At 48.7% G+C, this 18,583-nt stretch overlaps 8 protein-coding genes across 9 annotated transcripts; 3 read left to right on the top strand and 5 right to left on the bottom strand.

Moving 5' to 3' along the window:
• Window positions 1–17: 17 nt before the first annotated feature.
• On the bottom strand, window positions 18–1,028 carry FVEG_06961 (hypothetical protein; the record flags this gene model as incomplete). The annotated part of the gene is made up of 3 exons (XM_018895432.1): window positions 18–244; window positions 300–730; window positions 781–1,028. The coding sequence occupies 3 exons, from the start codon at window positions 1,026–1,028 to the stop codon at window positions 18–20; spliced, it is 906 nt and encodes a 301-aa protein (XP_018752679.1).
• Window positions 1,029–1,447: 419 nt separating this feature from the next.
• FVEG_06960 (hypothetical protein) lies at window positions 1,448–3,150 on the bottom strand. Its single transcript, XM_018895431.1, has one exon. The coding sequence runs from the start codon at window positions 3,021–3,023 to the stop codon at window positions 1,770–1,772; it is 1,254 nt and encodes a 417-aa protein (XP_018752678.1). The 5' UTR covers window positions 3,024–3,150; the 3' UTR covers window positions 1,448–1,769.
• Window positions 3,151–3,256: 106 nt separating this feature from the next.
• On the top strand, window positions 3,257–4,542 carry FVEG_06959 (pre-mRNA-splicing factor CWC21). The gene is made up of 2 exons (XM_018895430.1): window positions 3,257–3,663; window positions 3,717–4,542. The coding sequence occupies exons 1-2, from the start codon at window positions 3,434–3,436 to the stop codon at window positions 4,012–4,014; spliced, it is 528 nt and encodes a 175-aa protein (XP_018752677.1). The 5' UTR covers window positions 3,257–3,433; the 3' UTR covers window positions 4,015–4,542.
• A 174-nt stretch (window positions 4,543–4,716) lies between these two features.
• On the top strand, window positions 4,717–6,203 carry FVEG_06958 (hypothetical protein). The gene is made up of 3 exons (XM_018895429.1): window positions 4,717–4,992; window positions 5,047–5,199; window positions 5,253–6,203. The coding sequence occupies exons 1-3, from the start codon at window positions 4,819–4,821 to the stop codon at window positions 5,964–5,966; spliced, it is 1,041 nt and encodes a 346-aa protein (XP_018752676.1). The 5' UTR covers window positions 4,717–4,818; the 3' UTR covers window positions 5,967–6,203.
• A 76-nt stretch (window positions 6,204–6,279) lies between these two features.
• Window positions 6,280–7,847, bottom strand: FVEG_06957 (hypothetical protein; the record flags this gene model as incomplete). Its single annotated transcript, XM_018895428.1, has 5 exons — window positions 6,280–6,927; window positions 6,979–7,209; window positions 7,258–7,361; window positions 7,411–7,608; window positions 7,664–7,847. 5 exons carry the CDS (start codon window positions 7,845–7,847, stop codon window positions 6,280–6,282), a joined length of 1,365 nt encoding a protein of 454 aa, XP_018752675.1.
• Window positions 7,848–8,413: 566 nt separating this feature from the next.
• FVEG_06956 (anthranilate synthase component 2) lies at window positions 8,414–11,009 on the bottom strand. The gene is made up of 2 exons (XM_018895427.1): window positions 10,484–11,009; window positions 8,414–10,433 (listed from the first exon to the last, which is right to left on the bottom strand). Exons 1-2 carry the CDS (start codon window positions 10,801–10,803, stop codon window positions 8,468–8,470), a joined length of 2,286 nt encoding a protein of 761 aa, XP_018752674.1. The 5' UTR covers window positions 10,804–11,009; the 3' UTR covers window positions 8,414–8,467.
• Window positions 11,010–11,169: 160 nt separating this feature from the next.
• On the top strand, window positions 11,170–17,222 carry FVEG_15967 (hypothetical protein; the record flags this gene model as incomplete). Of its 2 annotated transcripts, XM_018905194.1 has the most annotated exons (4): window positions 11,170–11,364; window positions 11,433–12,345; window positions 12,398–15,538; window positions 15,592–17,222. In XM_018905194.1, exons 1-4 carry the CDS (start codon window positions 11,294–11,296, stop codon window positions 16,930–16,932), a joined length of 5,466 nt encoding a protein of 1,821 aa, XP_018752672.1. In that variant the 5' UTR covers window positions 11,170–11,293. The 2 variants fall into 2 exon arrangements, with proteins under 2 accessions (XP_018752672.1, XP_018752673.1); XM_018905195.1 differs by having other exon boundaries at window positions 11,185–11,364; window positions 12,398–15,625.
• Window positions 17,183–18,053, bottom strand: FVEG_06953 (mitochondrial import inner membrane translocase subunit TIM9). Its single transcript, XM_018895426.1, has 3 exons — window positions 17,831–18,053; window positions 17,695–17,764; window positions 17,183–17,639 (listed from the first exon to the last, which is right to left on the bottom strand). The coding sequence occupies exons 1-3, from the start codon at window positions 17,836–17,838 to the stop codon at window positions 17,454–17,456; spliced, it is 264 nt and encodes an 87-aa protein (XP_018752671.1). The 5' UTR covers window positions 17,839–18,053; the 3' UTR covers window positions 17,183–17,453.
• Between the last annotated feature and the right edge of the window lie 530 nt (window positions 18,054–18,583).

Here is an 18,583-nt window from a genome sequence, read left to right as displayed (position 1 = left end):
GCGGGACCTGACAAATTCTATCTGCCGGAACCGAGTCCCAAGGCTTGGATCATGTTCATAGCGAACTGGTTGCGCATTTGAGGATCCACGTAAACAGACACGGCAGCTCCTGGGTTCATAGGGAGGATGCCCTGGGGAAGCGCCAGGGGATTAAGCTGGGCGTATTGAAAAGGCTGGGTTGGCATTCCCGCAGATTGGGGGTGGTACAATGGTGCCGGGGCATAGATGGAGTTCTGGTTGTTCTCTGAAGGAAGTGAGTGTTGGTTCATGATATCGGTGTGGCATAAGAGTCAACTTACCGTGGAAAGTGCAACGAGAACCACTGGCATTGAACCAGCAGTTTGTGCAGCTACCACACATCTGGCCATCATAGATGATACACTCAGACCAGGGACCGTGTCCTTTGGAGCAATTCTTGCAAGAACGGCTGACCTGGACTCCAGTGAGATGAGCCAAGAAGGCTTCGACATTGCTACGGCGCTCCATGTTGAGAACCATGTCAGAACGACGCTGTCGGATGGGTCGTAGGGATGCTTCACCGGCTAGCTTTTTGCCGAGAGTGCTGTCGATCACGATTCTGTTGCCATAGATTTCTAGAGCGACGTCACCAGCTGTCAATGTTCCAGCTGCGTTGTTGGAAGGACCAGAGGACGTAGCAACGGTGCCATGAACCTGAGGATTACGGTGAGCGAGAGCCAGGCTTCCCTGGACCTGCTCAGCTGGGTGGCTACTATGGTATTGAGTAAGTGTCTGGGCGCAAGTGTGGGAAGCTCAGCATACTCATTGGTGTTGTAGCTGCTAAAGCTGCTGAAGGGAGGTTCCTGGGATGAATCACTCGAGTTCTTGAGAGTTTCCTGAGAAGAGGAGCGATCACGAGGAGCAGGTGGAGCTCTCTTCTGGCTCGGCCCAGCTTGCTTCGTTCCCTTGGTCTCCTTCTTCGCAGCAATACGGTTTGAAGAGCGTGTTCCTCCAGTATTGGAGAGGGGGGTGTGTCGGCGCGAAGTGCGCGCAGCCTTCATTTTACCCATTCTGAAGACAAAGGGCGAGAAGCAAAGCTCGAGAGTTGCTGAAGAATCACAAGGTAGACTTATACAGAGTCCTTGAGAGACCGCCAACTGATGTATGATAAGAGAAGAAAATATGAGCAGTGACAGCAGGTAATTTGATATGAGTGCGAATATATTCTTAACAAGGGTTAAAAGGGTGGGTGACAAAAAGAAGAGAGGGAAAAAGAAAAGAGAGAAGCAGGTCGAGGCCAAAAGTAGCGGGGACCTGTTGGCATAGTGACCCCACTGTTTATCGCGTTTTCCACGTACCGTGCATCTCGCGCTTTAGCACAGTACGCCAGCGGGCGAGATCACTTGTTATAGGCAGGCAGATTCATTTCTCTGACGTAAATTCGATCATAGAAGCGTCTAGTTAATTCACTGGCACCGTAGATGATTCACTCTCATTCAATTGCAAGTACGGCACAAGCTTTGGTCAACATGCGGCTCTATGCAGGAGTGCCTCTGCTCAAGTTCACCAAATCGACGTGCTCAACCCCTATGAAATTGGTAAACTCAACTCATTGAACTGGAGAACATCCAAAATATCATACAGCAACTCTCTTCACTAAATCTCTGCCTCTTCTTCCATCATTTGTTGGGCATATCGATGCTCTAAACTCGGTTCTATTCAATGTTGTCCAATGGCTTATTCAATGGATGGACGAGTAGATGATCAATTCACTCTTCAATAGGCTGTCCATGCTATCTGGCTCTGAGACTTTATTGCCTAGCACCAGCTGCCTGTTCCCAAATTCCATCTCCTCGTCCCTCGGTGATTTCCTTCCACTGCATCGCAAACTCCATCAACCCTCCCTGGCCACCCATGCTTGCATCTACTACCTCTTTTGGTAGCTTGTGCGCTGAGTATTGTGGGCTACTAAAATTGTACGCAGCTGGGTCATCCTTTTCTATTATCCGGAATTCAGGGCTCATCTCAGGCCGGTACTCAATATCGTCATCCTCGTCCTCACCCTCTGTGACTGTGTCATCGCCATTGACATCCGCACCGGCCTCATTGCTTGAGGTTCCATAGAGGGGGTTCTTGACATCCATCTCAAGAAGCTCTTGCCAGCCAAAAAGGAGACTGTCTGTTCTAGGAGCCCATGGGTTGATGTCCATTAACCTGACTTTCCCAAGTCCATCTTTCTCAAAGGAGTTCTCGGGAATATAAACATCAAAGACGAAGCTGGCGTCAGGAAATGTGAACCTCAGTTTCTCTCGGAAGAATGTCTTGATCTTACGCCACAGCTGAGGTCGAATCTGCTCTAAGAAATCATAATGATTGAGATCTCGCTGTGTGATGCCAATGAGAGTTCTGTGCTTGACGAAACATCGAAATTCGAGGGCCACATGAGGGGTGAAGAATGGTCTCAAAACAAGAATGGGCGCATATGGTTTGGTCGGAGGTCTCGGAGTGCAGTCTTCAAAGGCGTGATCGAGATCGTGAGAAACAAAAGAAGATGACTTGAGGAGTAGGTATATGTCGTTTGGAGTTGTGCACTTGAGTGTGTTTTGGTGAGGCGAAATCCACTTGGCATCCTTTGGTGAAGACCAGTTCAACTTGGGCGCAACTGAGCCACCTAATTCTGCAATCTTCTCTTTGATGAGATTGTGAGTCTCCGGGAATCTCTGGTTAGGAGGGAGCCTTTCAGGTTCGTCTTCCTCGTCATCTGACGAGTCAGGATCCTTAATTTGAGGCCTTGCAGATGTATTGGATGATGCATGCCACTCTTCTTCAGGCTCGTCTTGATTCTCGTCGTCATCATCTGCAAGAACTATACCGTCTTCATGGATATACTCAACGAATGAAGGCGGCAGTGCTATTATGCGAGATTTGAGACACGAGCTTCGGTATTTGGGAAACCAGGAGTCGTAGGAGCAGTTTTGGATGTGATCTTTGGTGACTGGTGGGAAAACGAGCTCAGGCGCATCGCCTTGGCTGTTAGCTTCAGCTGAAGCGGGAACGTGAGGCATCTTGGGTGTTATCCAAGGTCTTGAATCAAAGACTTATAGTATGAGAAGTACTTGGTATCCAATTTTTATGTTACTTATGTGAAAAGATCAAAAAATGACGGACCATGCTGTCGACGTTCAAATGTTGACTCACTTACAAATTATCCAAATATTCCATGCCCCTCCATGATGGAGGGGCGATAATTGCTTATCTTATCTTCCGAGAGAGGTAGGCGGTCAAGATTTAGCTGGAGCGACAGCGGCAGAGAAGGGTCCTAACTACATACCAGCTAGGTACATCATATCCACCTTGCCTGTTGCTGTCGCATCCATCACAGATCTCAATTGTCCATGACATTACCTATCTGCGCGCCAACTTATACCAACAATTGTTTCAGCGATTCAAAACACAACACTTTGCCTACTCCATAATGTCTGATAACGTTGGTCTCAACACTCCCCGAGGCAGTGGCACCTCGGGCTACGTCCAACGCAACCTTGCCCAGATCAAGCCTCGCGACTACGGCGCTCCTTATCCCAAAGACCTCGATAGCTTGCGACACAAGCAACGCCAGCCAGATAAGGGAATCCTGGAGCATGACCGCAAGCGTGAGGTCGAAGTTAAGGTCTTTGACTTGAGGGACAAGCTTGAAGAAGAAGAGTACAGATTTGAATACATCCAATTGCAAAGCTGACTGTGCTAACATGACCAAGGGTCGACGAAGATGAGATCGATAGGCGATGCGACGAGCTCCGACAAAAACTCCTTGCCGAGATGAATTCTGGGAGGAGAGGCGGTCAAAGAAAGACATTCAAGCAACACCAGGTTCACGAGATGGCCGATGCCAAGATCAAGGAGAGCGAACGACTACGGAAAGCATTGAAGATCAGCGCAGACTATGAAGAGGGAGGTCATTGGAAGCGACAAGAAGAGAGGCTGCGCAGTGCTTTGGAGAAGGAAGAGGAGCAAGGTGAAGGTGACGACGATAGGAAAAGTGAGCCAAGAGACTAGGTTGATCACCCAACTCAAAACATATCGGCCACTATGTTATCAAAACTTGCGTTTTGAGGGGGAACGCAGACTCTCGGTGTTTGGACAATTGTCAAGCATCTGGCGGTCTCTCACCCTTCGCCAGGCATCGGCCATTGTTATTCAAGTCATCCATCCATTGAAAATGTGGACAGAACGGATAACTGTGGCATCGGTTTCTGGGTGGTTTTACTGTCGTATTTCTGTTCATTTTCAAGCGGCGCATGGCGTTTGGGTATTGAGACTGACTGACCCAAGTTGCATTGTCTAGGGTAGGATATTTAACATTGGACACGACGTTTTGTTCCTCTAGAAACGACTCATAAATGTTGCTGGGTCCTGTATTCTGTTGTATAGGTACCTGTTGTACTGATTCTGGGGATTCTTGTATGGTCACTTTACTGTCTTATCCTTGACTCTGTGAACGATAATGAAAACACGAATATTAGCTGGTTGATCTTACTACTCACTCAGACACTCAACAACATTGTCTTTCATCTGACAGCAGTCAAACGATGATCAAAATCCTTGATTCTAATGGATTACCCAATGTTTATGAACCAATTGATATTCTTGTATAGCTTTTGTACATAGACTGATCTCATCAAGAGTTCTGTTGGTCGTTAGGTATCGCCTTGTAAGTTGCGACGTGGCTTGGCACATGCTCATGCTACAAAGACCCGCTAGAGCTTGAGCTTCCTTGAACCTCACACGTCACTCAAACCACCAACGGCAGTGCCAGAGACGGGAGAGACAGGAGATCGACAACGAAACAAAAATACGACCATGGCGCGACTCTCGCATTCTACCGTACATCCCATTAACAGAAGCGCAATCGATATTGCATCAGCAGAGCTGGGGAACCTACTGCTGCGACTACAAAAGACTGTTCTTCATACAGATAGCGACCGCGAACGACGACTGCGATCGAGCGAATTCGAAAGAGCACGAGTAGCATCCGTAAGAGCGCCTGCACCGGACTCTACATTCGTATAAACTAACACTGAACCATAGAACCTCGAATACGCACGGCACTCTTTGACGAAACTAGAACACGATGCGCTGGGGATCAAAGCGCCAGGTCGGAGGGCTGAAGTGCAAAGCGACCTGAATGGGAAGAGAGAGCTTCTAGAACTGCTACTGGATCGGTTAGAAGACTTGAGACAAGTAAGAAATGGTTTTCGGGACAAGGCAAAGGATCGAAGCTGACATCACGACAGGTGGCAATTGAGGAGGACGAAGATGATGAGAGTACCGACGGAGAAGATATCCTCTCAGAAATAATACCTACGCCGAGCGATAGCATGGTCGATTCCATATCAACAGGACAACCCACCGGAAGCTCAGGGCAAGATGATGATGTCGAGTCAGAGCCCCCCGAGGCAACGACGATACCAGGGACAACAGCCACGGTACCAGCGCCAGCATCAACAACACCCCCTGACACGTCTACGACATCGCAAGAGCACAAACAACGACCCACGCAAACAACGCAGAACCTAAGATCAAGAGGCGCACCTTCATCTCCATCACCGCCTGCCCATTCAACAGCACGCGCGGCGCTTTTCGCCAATCGAAGCAAACCCTCTACTCCCCAAACATCAACAGCAACAGCCGAAGCCTTACTCGACCATCAACGACACGAACAGGAAGCCCTCTCAGAATCGATTCTTCAGATGGCGAGTGCTCTAAAGTCAAGCTCACAACGTTTCTCAACCACTCTCGAGGCAGACAAGGACGTAGTGGCGCGTGCAGGTGAGGGAATGGATAAGACAGAACAGAGCATGGCGGCGGCGAAGGGGCGAATGGGTATGCTCAAGAGGATGACAGAAGGAAAGGGATACTTTGGGAGGCTACTGCTATATGCATATATCGCTTTGCTTGCTGTGGCATGCATACTCGTGGTCTTTGTTTTACCCAAGTTGAGGTTCTGAAGCTGAAACAACAAGGAAACTGGCAATAACACATCGGTTTATGTACAAATGAGTAGATTATAAGCCATTATGAGCATTGCTGTGTAATTAGCTACCGTTCTATATACGCCAAGCATACTGAGCAATTGTCCCCAAGTCTCCCAAGATATGCACGTCCCAATCATATGCTGCTCTAACCGATAGTAGCCCTTATGCCCCCTAGCAATTGAGGTTGAGATTCTTAATTGATAACCCGAGACCTGGCGAACTCGTTTATGCCATGTTCAGCAAGATAGCAAGCCTGTAACATCCGTAACCATCAGATGAACTCCAACTAAAGGGACTCTCGTGTCTCGAATTCAAAGGAGATTCCCATTTCACCCACATCACCAGGAACCACGGCGACATCCTCATCTACTGCATGTGAGAATTCTTTCTCATCAATAGAAGAGGCTGGAGTAGCAAGAGCACTCTTGGTTTCTGCACAATCCATAAAGACATCAGTCGATTTGTCTGCTTCCTCAACCTTTTCAGACTCAGGAGGTGATTCGGCTTTCTTTTCGCCGTCAATAGTCTCAGAATTAGTAGTACTTGCCTTTTCGTCTTGAGAATACTCAAAATCAGAAGGTGGAATCTTTTCCCTGCAGTCCCGAGAGGCCCCCAAGATGGAGCAGGATTCGTTTTCTTCTGTAAGCTTCTCAGCATCAGGATCAGAAGCCATTTCATTGCCGTCTCCAAGCTTCTTCGGATCTGGGGCAGATTTTTCCGCCGGAGCGCGAGGGGAATCGGAAGGTGAAGCCATCACTTCGTCCTCTTCTTCTTCAAGGGCTATTGGGCCATCATCAGACTCATCTTCAGCCGAGGCAGTCTTACGCTCCTCTTCCTTAGGGGGAGGCCACGGTAATCCACGAATAGAAGCATTGATCTTTCGACAATACTCGATGTCGTGCTTTAGACGTCTCCCAATGGGTTTTCCTCTGGACTAAATATTATTAGTACATCATTCATGAATAGCAGTAGGCTTGAGACATACCGGAGGCTCGTACTGAAAATATGAACTGGGCATTGTTTGGGCTAGTGACACCCGATCTTCCCAAGCGATCCCAGTCTTCTTTTTGAAGAAGTCCATAAACAGCTCCATCTCCGCCCTCCATTTTCCCTCGTGAGGACTAGGGCGGTGATACATGGGCTGCGAGCTACCCCTTTGCTTCAGGAATTTTGCCGTGAACCAGTATAAGTGAGGTTTGGCGTTGGACTCCCATAACTGTCTATTGTTAGTATGAAGACACTTGAGACGAGAAGTCTTACTTACGCAAAGAGAGTACTTCTGTCCGAACTCGCCTGTGAACTCATCATCTCGAGTGATGACGACCTGGTAGACAAAGTTGAGACGGTCTCGATAGAGGTGGAAGCGGTCTAGTAGAGCTTTAGTTTTCAAAAATTAGCAGAACTGTGAACAACATACTTGTGTCAACAAATTTCTCTGCGTTCCTTTTACCCTTCTCGACCCGAGCCCTTTCTCTCTTCTTTGCATTTTCCTTTGCGATGAGACTTCTCATGGAATAGTCCGCTTCAGGCAATTTCTTGTTGTTGACTGTCGAGTACTCGAACCAGTCACAATGAACAATGTGAATGCCCTTTCCAAGTTTTAATGCCTTTCTGACTATAAAGTTATAAGTAGTTGTCGAAGTAGGAGAATATGAAACAAAGATTAGTACCTTTGGGAAGTTTCTTATCGAACTGTTCCTTGGTGCAGAGGAGATGAGTGACAGTCTCGTCAAAGTCGTCGATAAAGACGCCTTTGCGAAGTGAGATCCATCGCTTCAGGTTTTCCACTGTCAACTGACCAGGGAGAGGCCCTGCAGCTGCAATTATACGGTTCTTGAAGATCTGAGAAACCATGTCTGCAGCAATTCATGTAATGCTGATAAATTGTCGAAAAGCCAAAGGACGAAGACCGATCAATGCTGTACGCGGGTTAAGGATGCAGAAGTCCAATGAAGAAAGAATTGAAAGTGAAATAAGAAGAAAAGATTAAGTATTGGTAGGCGAAGGTGTAGATATCCTGTGGCAAGGGATGAAGAGATTGTTGCTGGCCAGGACGAAAGGTGAAAGGAGATGACGACTTTGGAAGAGAAAAGGTAGTATCAATCAGCCTTAAGATCGTCTACTATAAGATAGAATGAAGAGTGAGAGAGTATAGGAAGAGGTTAAGAAAGAAGAGAAGTGAATGTAAAAGCCCAACATCAGGACTTGTTGTGAGGAGAGATGAAAATGCGAGACGCTGAGCCTAAGTGCATGTTTGATAACGGCTTGTGCTATTAGAGAGAGAGAGAGAGAGTGCATAGAATGGGATGATAATATCTCTATGCCTCAGAAAAGGGTTACCACGAAAGAAATATTATAAGGACCACCTTAAAAAGGGGACACTTTAAAATGGCTTACAGCCCCACGGCTTCAATCAAACTTGAGTGCTCATAAGCGTTTTCTGAAATTGTATAACCTGTATTTTGTTCTATCTTTTATCGGATTTCCTTGGCAGCCTTTATGAAAGCTGCGATCTTGTCTAGGCTTTGTTTTCCATCCTCCTCCACACCACTGCTCACATCAACACCAATCACTCGATCAGCCAGGGGACCCAAAGCCTTGACAGACTCAGCCACATTGTCAGGGTTGAGGCCGCCCGCAAGGAAGACTCGAAGCTCAGGATCACTCTCCAGAACAGCCTGCACGTTGGTGACATTGAGAAGCTTGCCGGATCCAGAGCCAGAGTCAAGAAGAGGAACAGTATGATATCCCCGGCGCGCAATCCCGACTTGGCCAGGCTTGAAGCATCGGACGACGGGCACAGGAATGAGGCTCGCCCACTCGATTGGCTCGTCGCCATGAAGCTGGACTAGGTCAAGGTCGTATTGCTTCTGCTTCTCCAAAACCTCGCTCAGAGGCTGGTTCTGGAAAATACCAACGAGCTGAGGTCGAGGGCTACGAAGTCTTTGGGCAGCAGCCTCGAAGTAGTCCCTGGCTTTGTTGTCTACTGCTGCCACTTGGGTGTCGTATTTCCGAGTGCTAGGATATGTGTGCACTGCTTCTGAGATTGCAAGGGCAGTCTCATGTGAGATACATCGCTTTGCACCCGGAACAAGGCAGATGCCAACAAAGTCTGCCCCTGACTCGGCAGCCTTCCGGGCAGCCTCGGGACTCCGAGTACCGCAAATCTTGACGTACAATGATGAAACGACATCAGATTTAGCAGCGGGCTCGGTTCCAGAGCATAGTTGGCTGATAAAAACACTGGCGTCGGGGGCTCTCATGATGGCCTCACCAACTAGAACAGCATTGACACCATCCCTCTTGTTCATCAAAACGTCATCATGGGTGTTGATACCGCTGAGCGCGCAAATGATTGTGCTTTCTGGCACCATGCTGCGTAGCCGGCCTGTGGTATTGAGATCAACTTCGAAGCTCTCGAGATTACGGTTGTTGACACCGATGACCTTGGAGCCCAGTTTAACCGCAGTCGTCATTTCCTCAGCATTCTGAACCTCAACAAGAGGCTCCATACCCAATTGGAGAGAATAGTTATATAATCTTTGTAGAAGCTCAGAATCAAGCATCTTGACAATGAGCAGAACAGTATCCGCACCAGCCAACCGTGCCTCAAGGATCTGATACTCGTCAAAGATGAACTCCTTGCGAAGGATTGCTGGTCTGTTGGGCATGCCATCCAAGACTTGTCGAACGGCTCTCAAGTCCTCGATACTGCCCTTGAACCACTCAGGCTCAGTGAGCACGGAAATGACACTGGCGCCTGCCAGAGCGTACTTTCGAGCTTGTGCAGGGGCAGAAATATCTAGGGCAAAGATGCCCTTAGAGGGGGAGCCGCGCTTGATCTCAGCCATCAAGGCAACGTCGAAAGGAGACTGTCGTAGTCGGTTGACAAAAGGAATCTGGGGAGGGGCAGCGTTGAGATCGTATGCAACTTGTAGATCCTCAAATCTTTGAGAAGGAATTTGCTTCTGAGCATCCACAGCAGCCTTTCGGTTGGCGTAGATTCGCTGCAGAATGTTGTTCTTCTTGGGCTTGGGTGCAGCCGAGTCGTCACTGTTGGCAGAACCAGACTTCTGGAACCCAGTGTTCTCCTCCCAAGTACCTCCTTGCATGCGGAGAAAGTTTGTGATCATAGCTCGTCCACCTTCAGTTAGGATACTCTCAGGGTGGAATTGAACACCCTCAATGGTGTACTTCTTGTGACGAACGCCTTGAATGACACCGGGGGAACCATCAGGCTTAGCCACCCAAGAGGAAACCTCCAGGTCCTCAGGCAAAGTGACGTGGGTACCTGCAAGAGAATGGTACCGAGTAACTGGGACACCTTGCTTGAGACCAGAAAACACACCCTTGGAATCATGGGTCAGTGGTGAAGTCTTGCCATGGAGCCATTCACCAGCTGAACTGACTTCTCCACCATAGACATTAAAGATGCACTGGCTTGGAGGAGGTTAGAGGAATTGATATACAAGTGAAAGACCAACACTCACAGGCCCATACAGACACCAAAGATAGGAACTTTGCCAGCAAAATGTCTAATGATATCTCGGCTCACACCAGAATCAGTCTCGGGGTGACCGGGACCGGGGCTGATGATGATCTGGGTGGGTTTCTTGGCAATGATTTCATCCACAGTGACCTTGTCATTTCGATAGACAGTAACTGTAGCTCCCGCAAGAACGAGATACTGGTAAATGTTCCAGGTGAAAGAGTCGTAGTTGTCAATAAGAATAAGGTTAGAGGCCGTTGGAATTGGAGGCGAGGGCTCAGCCTGGTGAGGCGAGTGATCGATAATATCTGAGGAACCCATTTTCTCTCTCTTTTTTTCTCGGAAACAAACAACAACGAGAAGGGAGAGTGCTTTGAGACCGTGTCTTTCGTAAAAATGAGTGATTTTACGAGACTGAGAGCGGTGACGTTGCAAAATGTGAGTCACTTTGAGTTTGAATAGAGTTGAACAAAGAAGCTGTGAATGCGACTTTCGGCCAGTGCAGCACTGACTAGCGCACTGTTGTGCCTGACTGAGACACAACGGTTCGTACAGTGCTAACTCCATACGGCGGATGGAGGCACAAGGTCCGATATAACTGCCGTCCACTGAAGCCCCGGATAAACTTGGGCTAAATTGGAGCTCCCTAGCTCCAGATCAGGTCCAAAAAGTTGACCAGCCAAAGCTCGATCCCTCCATTCGCGACCAGGCGCGTCAACAAGCATCAAAATCAAACTTTCTTCGCATCCACCCTAACTAATCGCAAGGTGATGCGTCGCATGCCACTGTCGCCTTTTTGACACTCTTTGCAATGGCGCCGGTGGCCGATCGCATTTACTTCCCCTCCCTAGAACAATGCCTGACTGGGGAGCGGGTACTGCTGTAAGTTGACTGCCCGACTGCCTAGTATCCATCTATGTACACAAACTCACCGCTAACTCACCACCCAGCTCTTGGAAGCTCATCGCAACTGCGCTGTCTGATAGTTCTGGCCAGAGAACTACGAGCTCTGCCGTTATCGAATTTCTGAGCGACGACTATGTTCACCGTCTTCTCGAGGACCCTGCCAGCACCTTCACACCCACAGATGAAGCTACGAAAAAAGTCTTTGAAACAAAAACGGCCCCGATAAATATTCCCGCAAGCTCAGATGGACGACCTGATATCGAGTCGATCAAGAAGGATGCCGAATGGCTCAGCAAGAATGCCAAAATCAACCTAGTCGCGGCGTTGCGTGTGGTCGTGATAGAGCACCAGTCTCGTCCTGCGCGCCATCTCAGTGGCCCATTATCGTCTCAAGATGCGAAGAATCTGCAGGAAGCTGCCGGCCTTAACAATGGCCAGGGGTCAGGACTTCTTTTGGACCTAGGATCGGCGGCTGCGCTGGATGCTGAGGAAATCTGGACTGAATTCGAGAAGCCCGAGACGAGACAGCGACGCCTGTTCGACACCTATCTCACCGAGCGCCGTTTCTTTATGATGTCTGCGGACTATGCCAACTCGATCAAGCTTTACGAGAGGCTGCCGACCTTCGCCAGTGTTGATCTCGACCTAGCCAAGACCTACCGACTGAAGCTCCCCTCACGAGACGACGCCGAGCCCCTACTCCCGACTTACCTTCAAGTTCTCACAGACTCTATGTCCCGCATCGAATCAGGTCTAAAAGCTGTAACGGACGAGAGGTGGGTGACAGAGGAAGTCGAACTAGATTGGCTGCGAACGCTTCTAACTGAAGCCATCCATGCTTTGTCCGTCGTCTTCCAGATTGTTGACAGTTTTGGCGACGACTTTGCACCTTCAAGTGCCGTCAACCAGTGGTTTTCTTTGATGGAAGTCTACAGATTCTTTGACGCTGTTCAGCCGGTATGTATTGCACGTCATGTTAATGGCAGACTTGTACTAATAGTGCCCCTAGATCCACGAGAGCATTGCCCCTCTAGTTTTGCCCCTGAAGACTCTTTCAGCCGCCGTGTCTCTGATACTACTCAAGCCAGCCCGCTCGTTAACCTATCTTTCCGAGAGAGAAGAGGATGCTACTCAAGCAGATACTTCCTACGATACATATCTGCTCTCATCCGACGTCCTTGAACAGGTCCACAAGAGCATACTAAACGCTGCCGAAGCCGATTGCGAAAGCGCTTCACCCGTCATTTTTGCCTGGACACTTCTTCTTCATCGCATGAATGTTTCCTATCAAAGTCGAACGGAGAAGCGTGATAATTTGCTACAGCAAAATGCCCGAGAAACCTTCGAGGCAGGAGGTGTGATTCGACCAGTTGCAAGACGAAACTCGGCCGGCAGCATCTTCTCCATCGAATCTTCGAAATTTGACGGCTTCCTCGAGAATGCGACTTCATCCAAGGACCTTGTCGTGGTGGAACAGCTTGCATCACAAGTCACGTCTCAAGGCCGTGTCTTTGATGTCGTTTCTAATATGGCAACATCATTAGGTCCCTCAGATGAGGGCAGTATGACCCCCTTACTCAGTGCTCGCCTTCGAAATGTCTTCTTTGAGCTTCTCAAGGTTTCATACCCCATCGTTGGCTATCAGTCCGAACCAGTAAGCTCCCTTCTTTCGATTCTGAGCGCCGGTCGAAATTACTGGGACATCTCAAACAAGGAGAACCTCTCGGAGAAGCAAGATATTCTCGCTTCCATGATCAATGACGATCTTGCACTAGAGTTCTTCTTTAAGCAAGCTCTTGACAGATACCCCTATGAATTCCTGCCGTTCATCACTCTCTGCCGAACTCTCGCCAGTGCTACTAGCCTCCGTGAGAGTGATCAGTCTCAGATGATCCTTAACCTTTTACGTGCAACACCCACACTCACATTCGTCCTTCCTGATTACTTCCAAGAGTACGAGCTCGCACAAGAAGATGAGAACACCAATACTTTCTGTTTGCTGCAAGATATTCCCATCATCTCGTTATCCCCTTCGTGGCGAGGACGACGAGTCGAGGACGATGCGTACCGGATACCAGCAGGCACATATGGACGATTTGTTACGGATACAGGTAGAGTCGTCTCAGTGGAGTATCCACACTCAACTATCTCGCTCCTGGGTCGACGACTAGAAATCAACCTGATGAAGGAAGGCTATCAATCTGAGCTTGGAATGCTCCAGCCAGAAGAGACTGCCGAAGTCATCTCTCTGTTTGCGACACTCATTCGCATGGATCATCTAAACGCCGCCGGGGAGGAGTCCGCCGGCACCTTGGTGCTTTCCGACAATGATATTCTTCATGAGGCAAAGAAGCATATTGATGCCGGTAGTGGTAGAGATCTCCTGACAGTCGTCTGCGAGACAATGGACTACTACATGCAGGTTGATCTTGCGGAGAGCGAGGACGTTGTCGTCACTATCCTCAACTCTTGCGTCCAATTCCTCGATGCGGTCCTGCCTATTTACCCTAGCAGAGTGTGGTCATATCTTTCTCGATGCGAGCTTTTGAGCTCCGAGTCCAGAGCTGGTAAGCTCACCAAGGTCGTGGGAAGCCTCGATCTGGTCCAGGAGAGGCTCGAATTCTTACTATCTTGTCTCAGACTATTTTCAAACCTCATTGACACTGCAATGACTTCCGCTGTTCAGCGACGAGCTGGTATCCATACCACAAGCAGAAACAAGTCAGAACTGAACCCTTGGCTGGGCACAGCAGATAAAGTTTTAGCAAAGGTCAGCTACGCCATTGCCCAAGCAGGCGTAGACATCTTTGAGAATACGTCAACCTGGAGATTTGCGTCTGATACATGCCGCTCGTCAGTGCTCCGAGAGGTTGTACCAATCCTACAAAAGGTGATTATGTATAGCTACAGTCTTGGTGATCCTTCGACCTCTGAGAATCTGACTTCATGCCTACGACCCGCCGCCTCTTATGTTATCAACTGTTTCGTCTCGCCCTCAACTGGATCTTTGCGATTTCAACCCCTTTTATCATCCCTTATCACAGCATTTACAACCGCCGACAGTACCCTCTATCCAAGACGCGTGGAGATGGTACAGGCACAGTTAAATGCAGTACTTGAATTCTCCGCAACACTACTACGCGTCGCCAATTATCTAGAGCAATCCTCTAGCATGATTGAAACTTACCTGTTCAAAAGCTCCACCCTTCTTGCACGGCTGTGCGCAGTATCTGACCATTTCCGCAAGCCCACCATGTGGCTGCTTGAGTCTTTGGTTGTAAATGCTGGCAAATCCTCGAGCGAGCCCCCGTCACTGCTTGGTTACTTGGGGCCTCAGATTTCGAAGTCTTTTCTCCAACTCTTATCAGCCCTGGGTAAGCCCTTTGAACTTAGGGGCGAGGTCAAGGCCACATGGAAGTTCTTTTCGGCTATTCTGAGGAATCGACAACAGTGGATGTCCAATTGCCTGCTTACTGGGCAGACCCCAAGGGAGGCGATGAAGAAAGACAAAAAGAAGACGGATGTTTCTTCTAACTCGGTATTTGCTACTGGGCTTGCCAAGCTTGGCAAGTTAAAGGATCTAGAAATAAGTGAGGCCCTGGTTATTCTGGACTTTGTCGCCTCGGCCCAGAACTTTTGGCCCTGGACAGTCTTCACACTCCAGAAAGACACCGCTTATCTGGATGGACTTAGAGAATATGTCCGAGAACTCAAGTCCTCCAGTATCACCGTAAAGTCTGACCCTGTCCGTGCTGCTTTTGAGGCAAGACTTGCCGCGTATATTGCGGAGACATTTGCCATGCAGCTTTACCACTCGCGGCATCTGGGCAACTCGGGCACACTGGCAAAGAGCCTTATTGGCGATCTTGACTATTACTTGCGTGACGGAGTTGAGGTTGATGGTTACAATAAGTCTCTTCACAACAACTTCGCCAGAAACTTCTCCAACAAGTATTCAGAGTGCCCTGTGGATGACTTCAAGCGGAGCGTCCTGGAGCCGCGGGAACTCGGCAAGAGTTACTACTATGACCTGGAACGCGCCGATCAGATGCTGCGGTTTGATCCAGGCTGGAAAGGGCGCAAGGACGATGGTTTCAAGACAGAGATGGAGCGTGCAAACACTAACTTGTCTTTAGTTGACGCTCAGCTCGTAAGTGAATGTGCCTTATGTACCATGGATATAGCTAATGATGTTATTTCTAGGCCCTTTTCCATGCCTGGGAATTTCTACTTGTAGAGCTATCAACATGCATGCCCAAGAACGACACCGTGGAAAAGCAAATGTTGCAAGTTGCCCAACAATGCCTCAATGCCAACCAAGGAATTCCAGGCCCTGAACACATCTTCTTAAAACTTGTCGAGTCCAGGGCGAACCTTGCGCTTGTGTTGATCCAGCGCCTTGTCAAATCATCAGTGCCAGTCAAGGACATCAACCAGCTTCTCTCGACCCTTGTTGGTACCATGAACGGAGTCGAGGAGCCTTGGGGCACTGAATCCATCTCGTACTACCGCACCCTTCTAAAAGCTCTGTTCGTTACTCTGCGTGCCTACCAAATCAGTGGCAAGAAAGCAACCGAATCTCAGGATGCCTTTGAGGGAACTACCGTGACAGTTACACAAACTGTGTTGAATATCCTTGACCGAGTTGTGGGCAGGGGCTTCCGCGCACTTGTCAGCCTTGTTCACGATAACGAAAATAGTGTATCGCCTGAAGATCTAGGATTGTTAACAGCCATCCTTCAAGCCTGCATAAGTCTGCCCAATATGGATCAATCTCAGACTCAAGTTCTTAACATCATGGCCGAGCATCAAGTCCTCCATGCCGCCTCGTCTCTCTACTCATGGGCAGATAGACTGGCGGACCAAGGCGACCCTATCTATGGCGAGTTGAGCATGCTATTTTTGCTTGAACTCTCAACTCTTCCTATGGTTGCTGAACAGATGGCATGTGATGGAATCTTGAGCAACATTTTATCTGCAAATCTGACCAAGTTCATGCTCAAGTCCAACATTTCTCCCTATTCAGATTCCCCTGTGGTACAACGTTGCTATGGTATCTGGGCCAAAGGACTGTTGCCGCTAATGCTGAACTTGCTCACAGCCTTGGGTGCAACTGTTGCTCCAGAGGTTGCGTACGTTCTTAATCAGTTCCCTCACCTACTTGAAGCCAGCGTGGACCGGTTTGAAGCACCTGGAGCCAGTCGTACTCAGTCTCGGGCGTCACCGCACTACCTGACCCTTGTCGCGATATCCGAGGTTCACTCTCTTGCCCTCCTCACGCGGGTGCTTGCTGCTCTTCGTTTGAATAATAACCGGGACATTCCTGACGTGGAATGGGACTCGGCAAACCTGCTAGAGAACGTCGACTTTTGGTTGAGCACAAAGAAGTTGCTAAAGGAGCGGCTCATGCCCTTAGGTCAGCGTGAAATGGACTGGCGAGGGATGAAGCCTGCGTCAGGGGCATATGATAGTCTTTTGGAGGAGAAAGCGGTGGCTCAATTAGATGCCATCAGAGATGTGTTAAGTGAAGAAGCAGATAATTGAATATGAACATGGGAGCTTAGGAGAAACGAGGGATAATCATCAAGGTGTACATTATAAGTATCTTAGGCCAAGGGCGTTGGAATAGGATATATGCATTGCGGAATGGCATAAGAGAGACTTGATTGGATTACGTTGACACAAACGGGCTTACCCTGTTAATCGGCCCATCAGTCTGTAATAATACTTGCGGTCACGAAGTGCTTGCTGTCTTGTCAAGTTGAGTTGCAAGGGCGAAAAGGGACATCCGAAATGAGAGTAAAAATGGGTTATGAATTCATTCCATGGTGACAGCCTGAGCCCAAGCACCTCATGCCTATAGCCCAAAATGATAATATACAAGTGCACCTGGTGCCATGAGACCTAGCCACACGGCGTATCATGGTCATAAACAGCGCTCCGTCTTTTCGATATCATATATAATCCGGAGCACATCTGATATCAACAGCACAGGTTTTGTGTAACCTTCCTCTTGTCGTCCTCCTTGCTAATCGTACATGTCTCGGCTTTCCCGTATTTCGCGTTTATTTGTTCATCTGGGCTGTGAGCTGGGCATTGTGCTCTTGGAAGCGGTCGCTGATGCGCTGTTGAGAAGCCATCCACTTCTGAACGCAGCGGTTGATACAGCCACTTTCTCGGGTTGAGATGGCCTTTGAGGTGAAGTCGTCGACACAGGACATGAAGCAGTGCTCAACAAGGCCACCGAATGCCTAAGGAAAGTACGTCAGCAACAATCCGACCGCGATACTCGTGGGGAATACATACGCCCATAAACTCCTTGACCTGGCGCTTCTGCATGCGCTGCTCAAGAGTGCGCTGCTCAGCTGCGGAAAGCCTATGGTTGGAACATGTTGATTAGATTTGTGATTTGCTAGCATGAATTGAGTATAGAGAGACTTACATATCCATTTTGACGGTTGAAGGGGGGGGGGGGGTTGGTGTGGTTGTTGAAATGGAGGTTATAAGGCTTGTCGAGGTGGATTGACGTTGTCGGTTTGGTATGGAGACTGAAATTTTGAGATAAGCAAGCTAGAGAGCTCGGGACTTGGACGGGTTGGGCTTATCGGCGGGATCGCATTATCGTTTTACCCCGGATTGGCTGAGCTTTAAATGCACCACAACTGTTATTCCCGTTTATTATAAGTGACGCTATTCAGACTCGTGTGATACATTAGCATGTTGATATCGATATTTATTCTACGGTTCCGGAGCAATTTCATCGTTGAATGCTTATTCTGATGTTGCAGCGTTTGCTCTGGTGGGAGCTTCTGATGTAGCCAGGTGCCCATGATAGTGGAGTTGAGCTTCCTTGATCAGCTAAAGACCTACGTACTGTACACTTGATAACCTGTTTAACAGCCATTCTTAATACTATTCTTGTCATTTACAACAACTGAGGGGACTTGGACAGCCCTCTCTCTATCTTAGTACTGAGAGACTGTCATGTGAGGACATCCCCGCTTAGCTACCCCTCCCCCCTCCAATGCTCTGCTGATCCAAACATCTAGACTACAACCCACCACGTAATTCAGCTGACCAAAACGAGACAGCCGTTGGAGGTATGTAAGCATGGCAATTTCTATTCATATCTTCACTTGATGGCAAAAAAACATGAAACAGTGATCGGCGCGGCACCTCGTCTGACAAGTCTTGC

This window comes from Fusarium verticillioides, chromosome 7 (assembly GCF_000149555.1).
Source record: "Fusarium verticillioides 7600 chromosome 7, whole genome shotgun sequence".
Lineage (NCBI taxonomy): Eukaryota > Fungi > Ascomycota > Sordariomycetes > Hypocreales > Nectriaceae > Fusarium > Fusarium verticillioides.
This window is presented reverse-complemented; position numbering and strand designations above follow the sequence as displayed.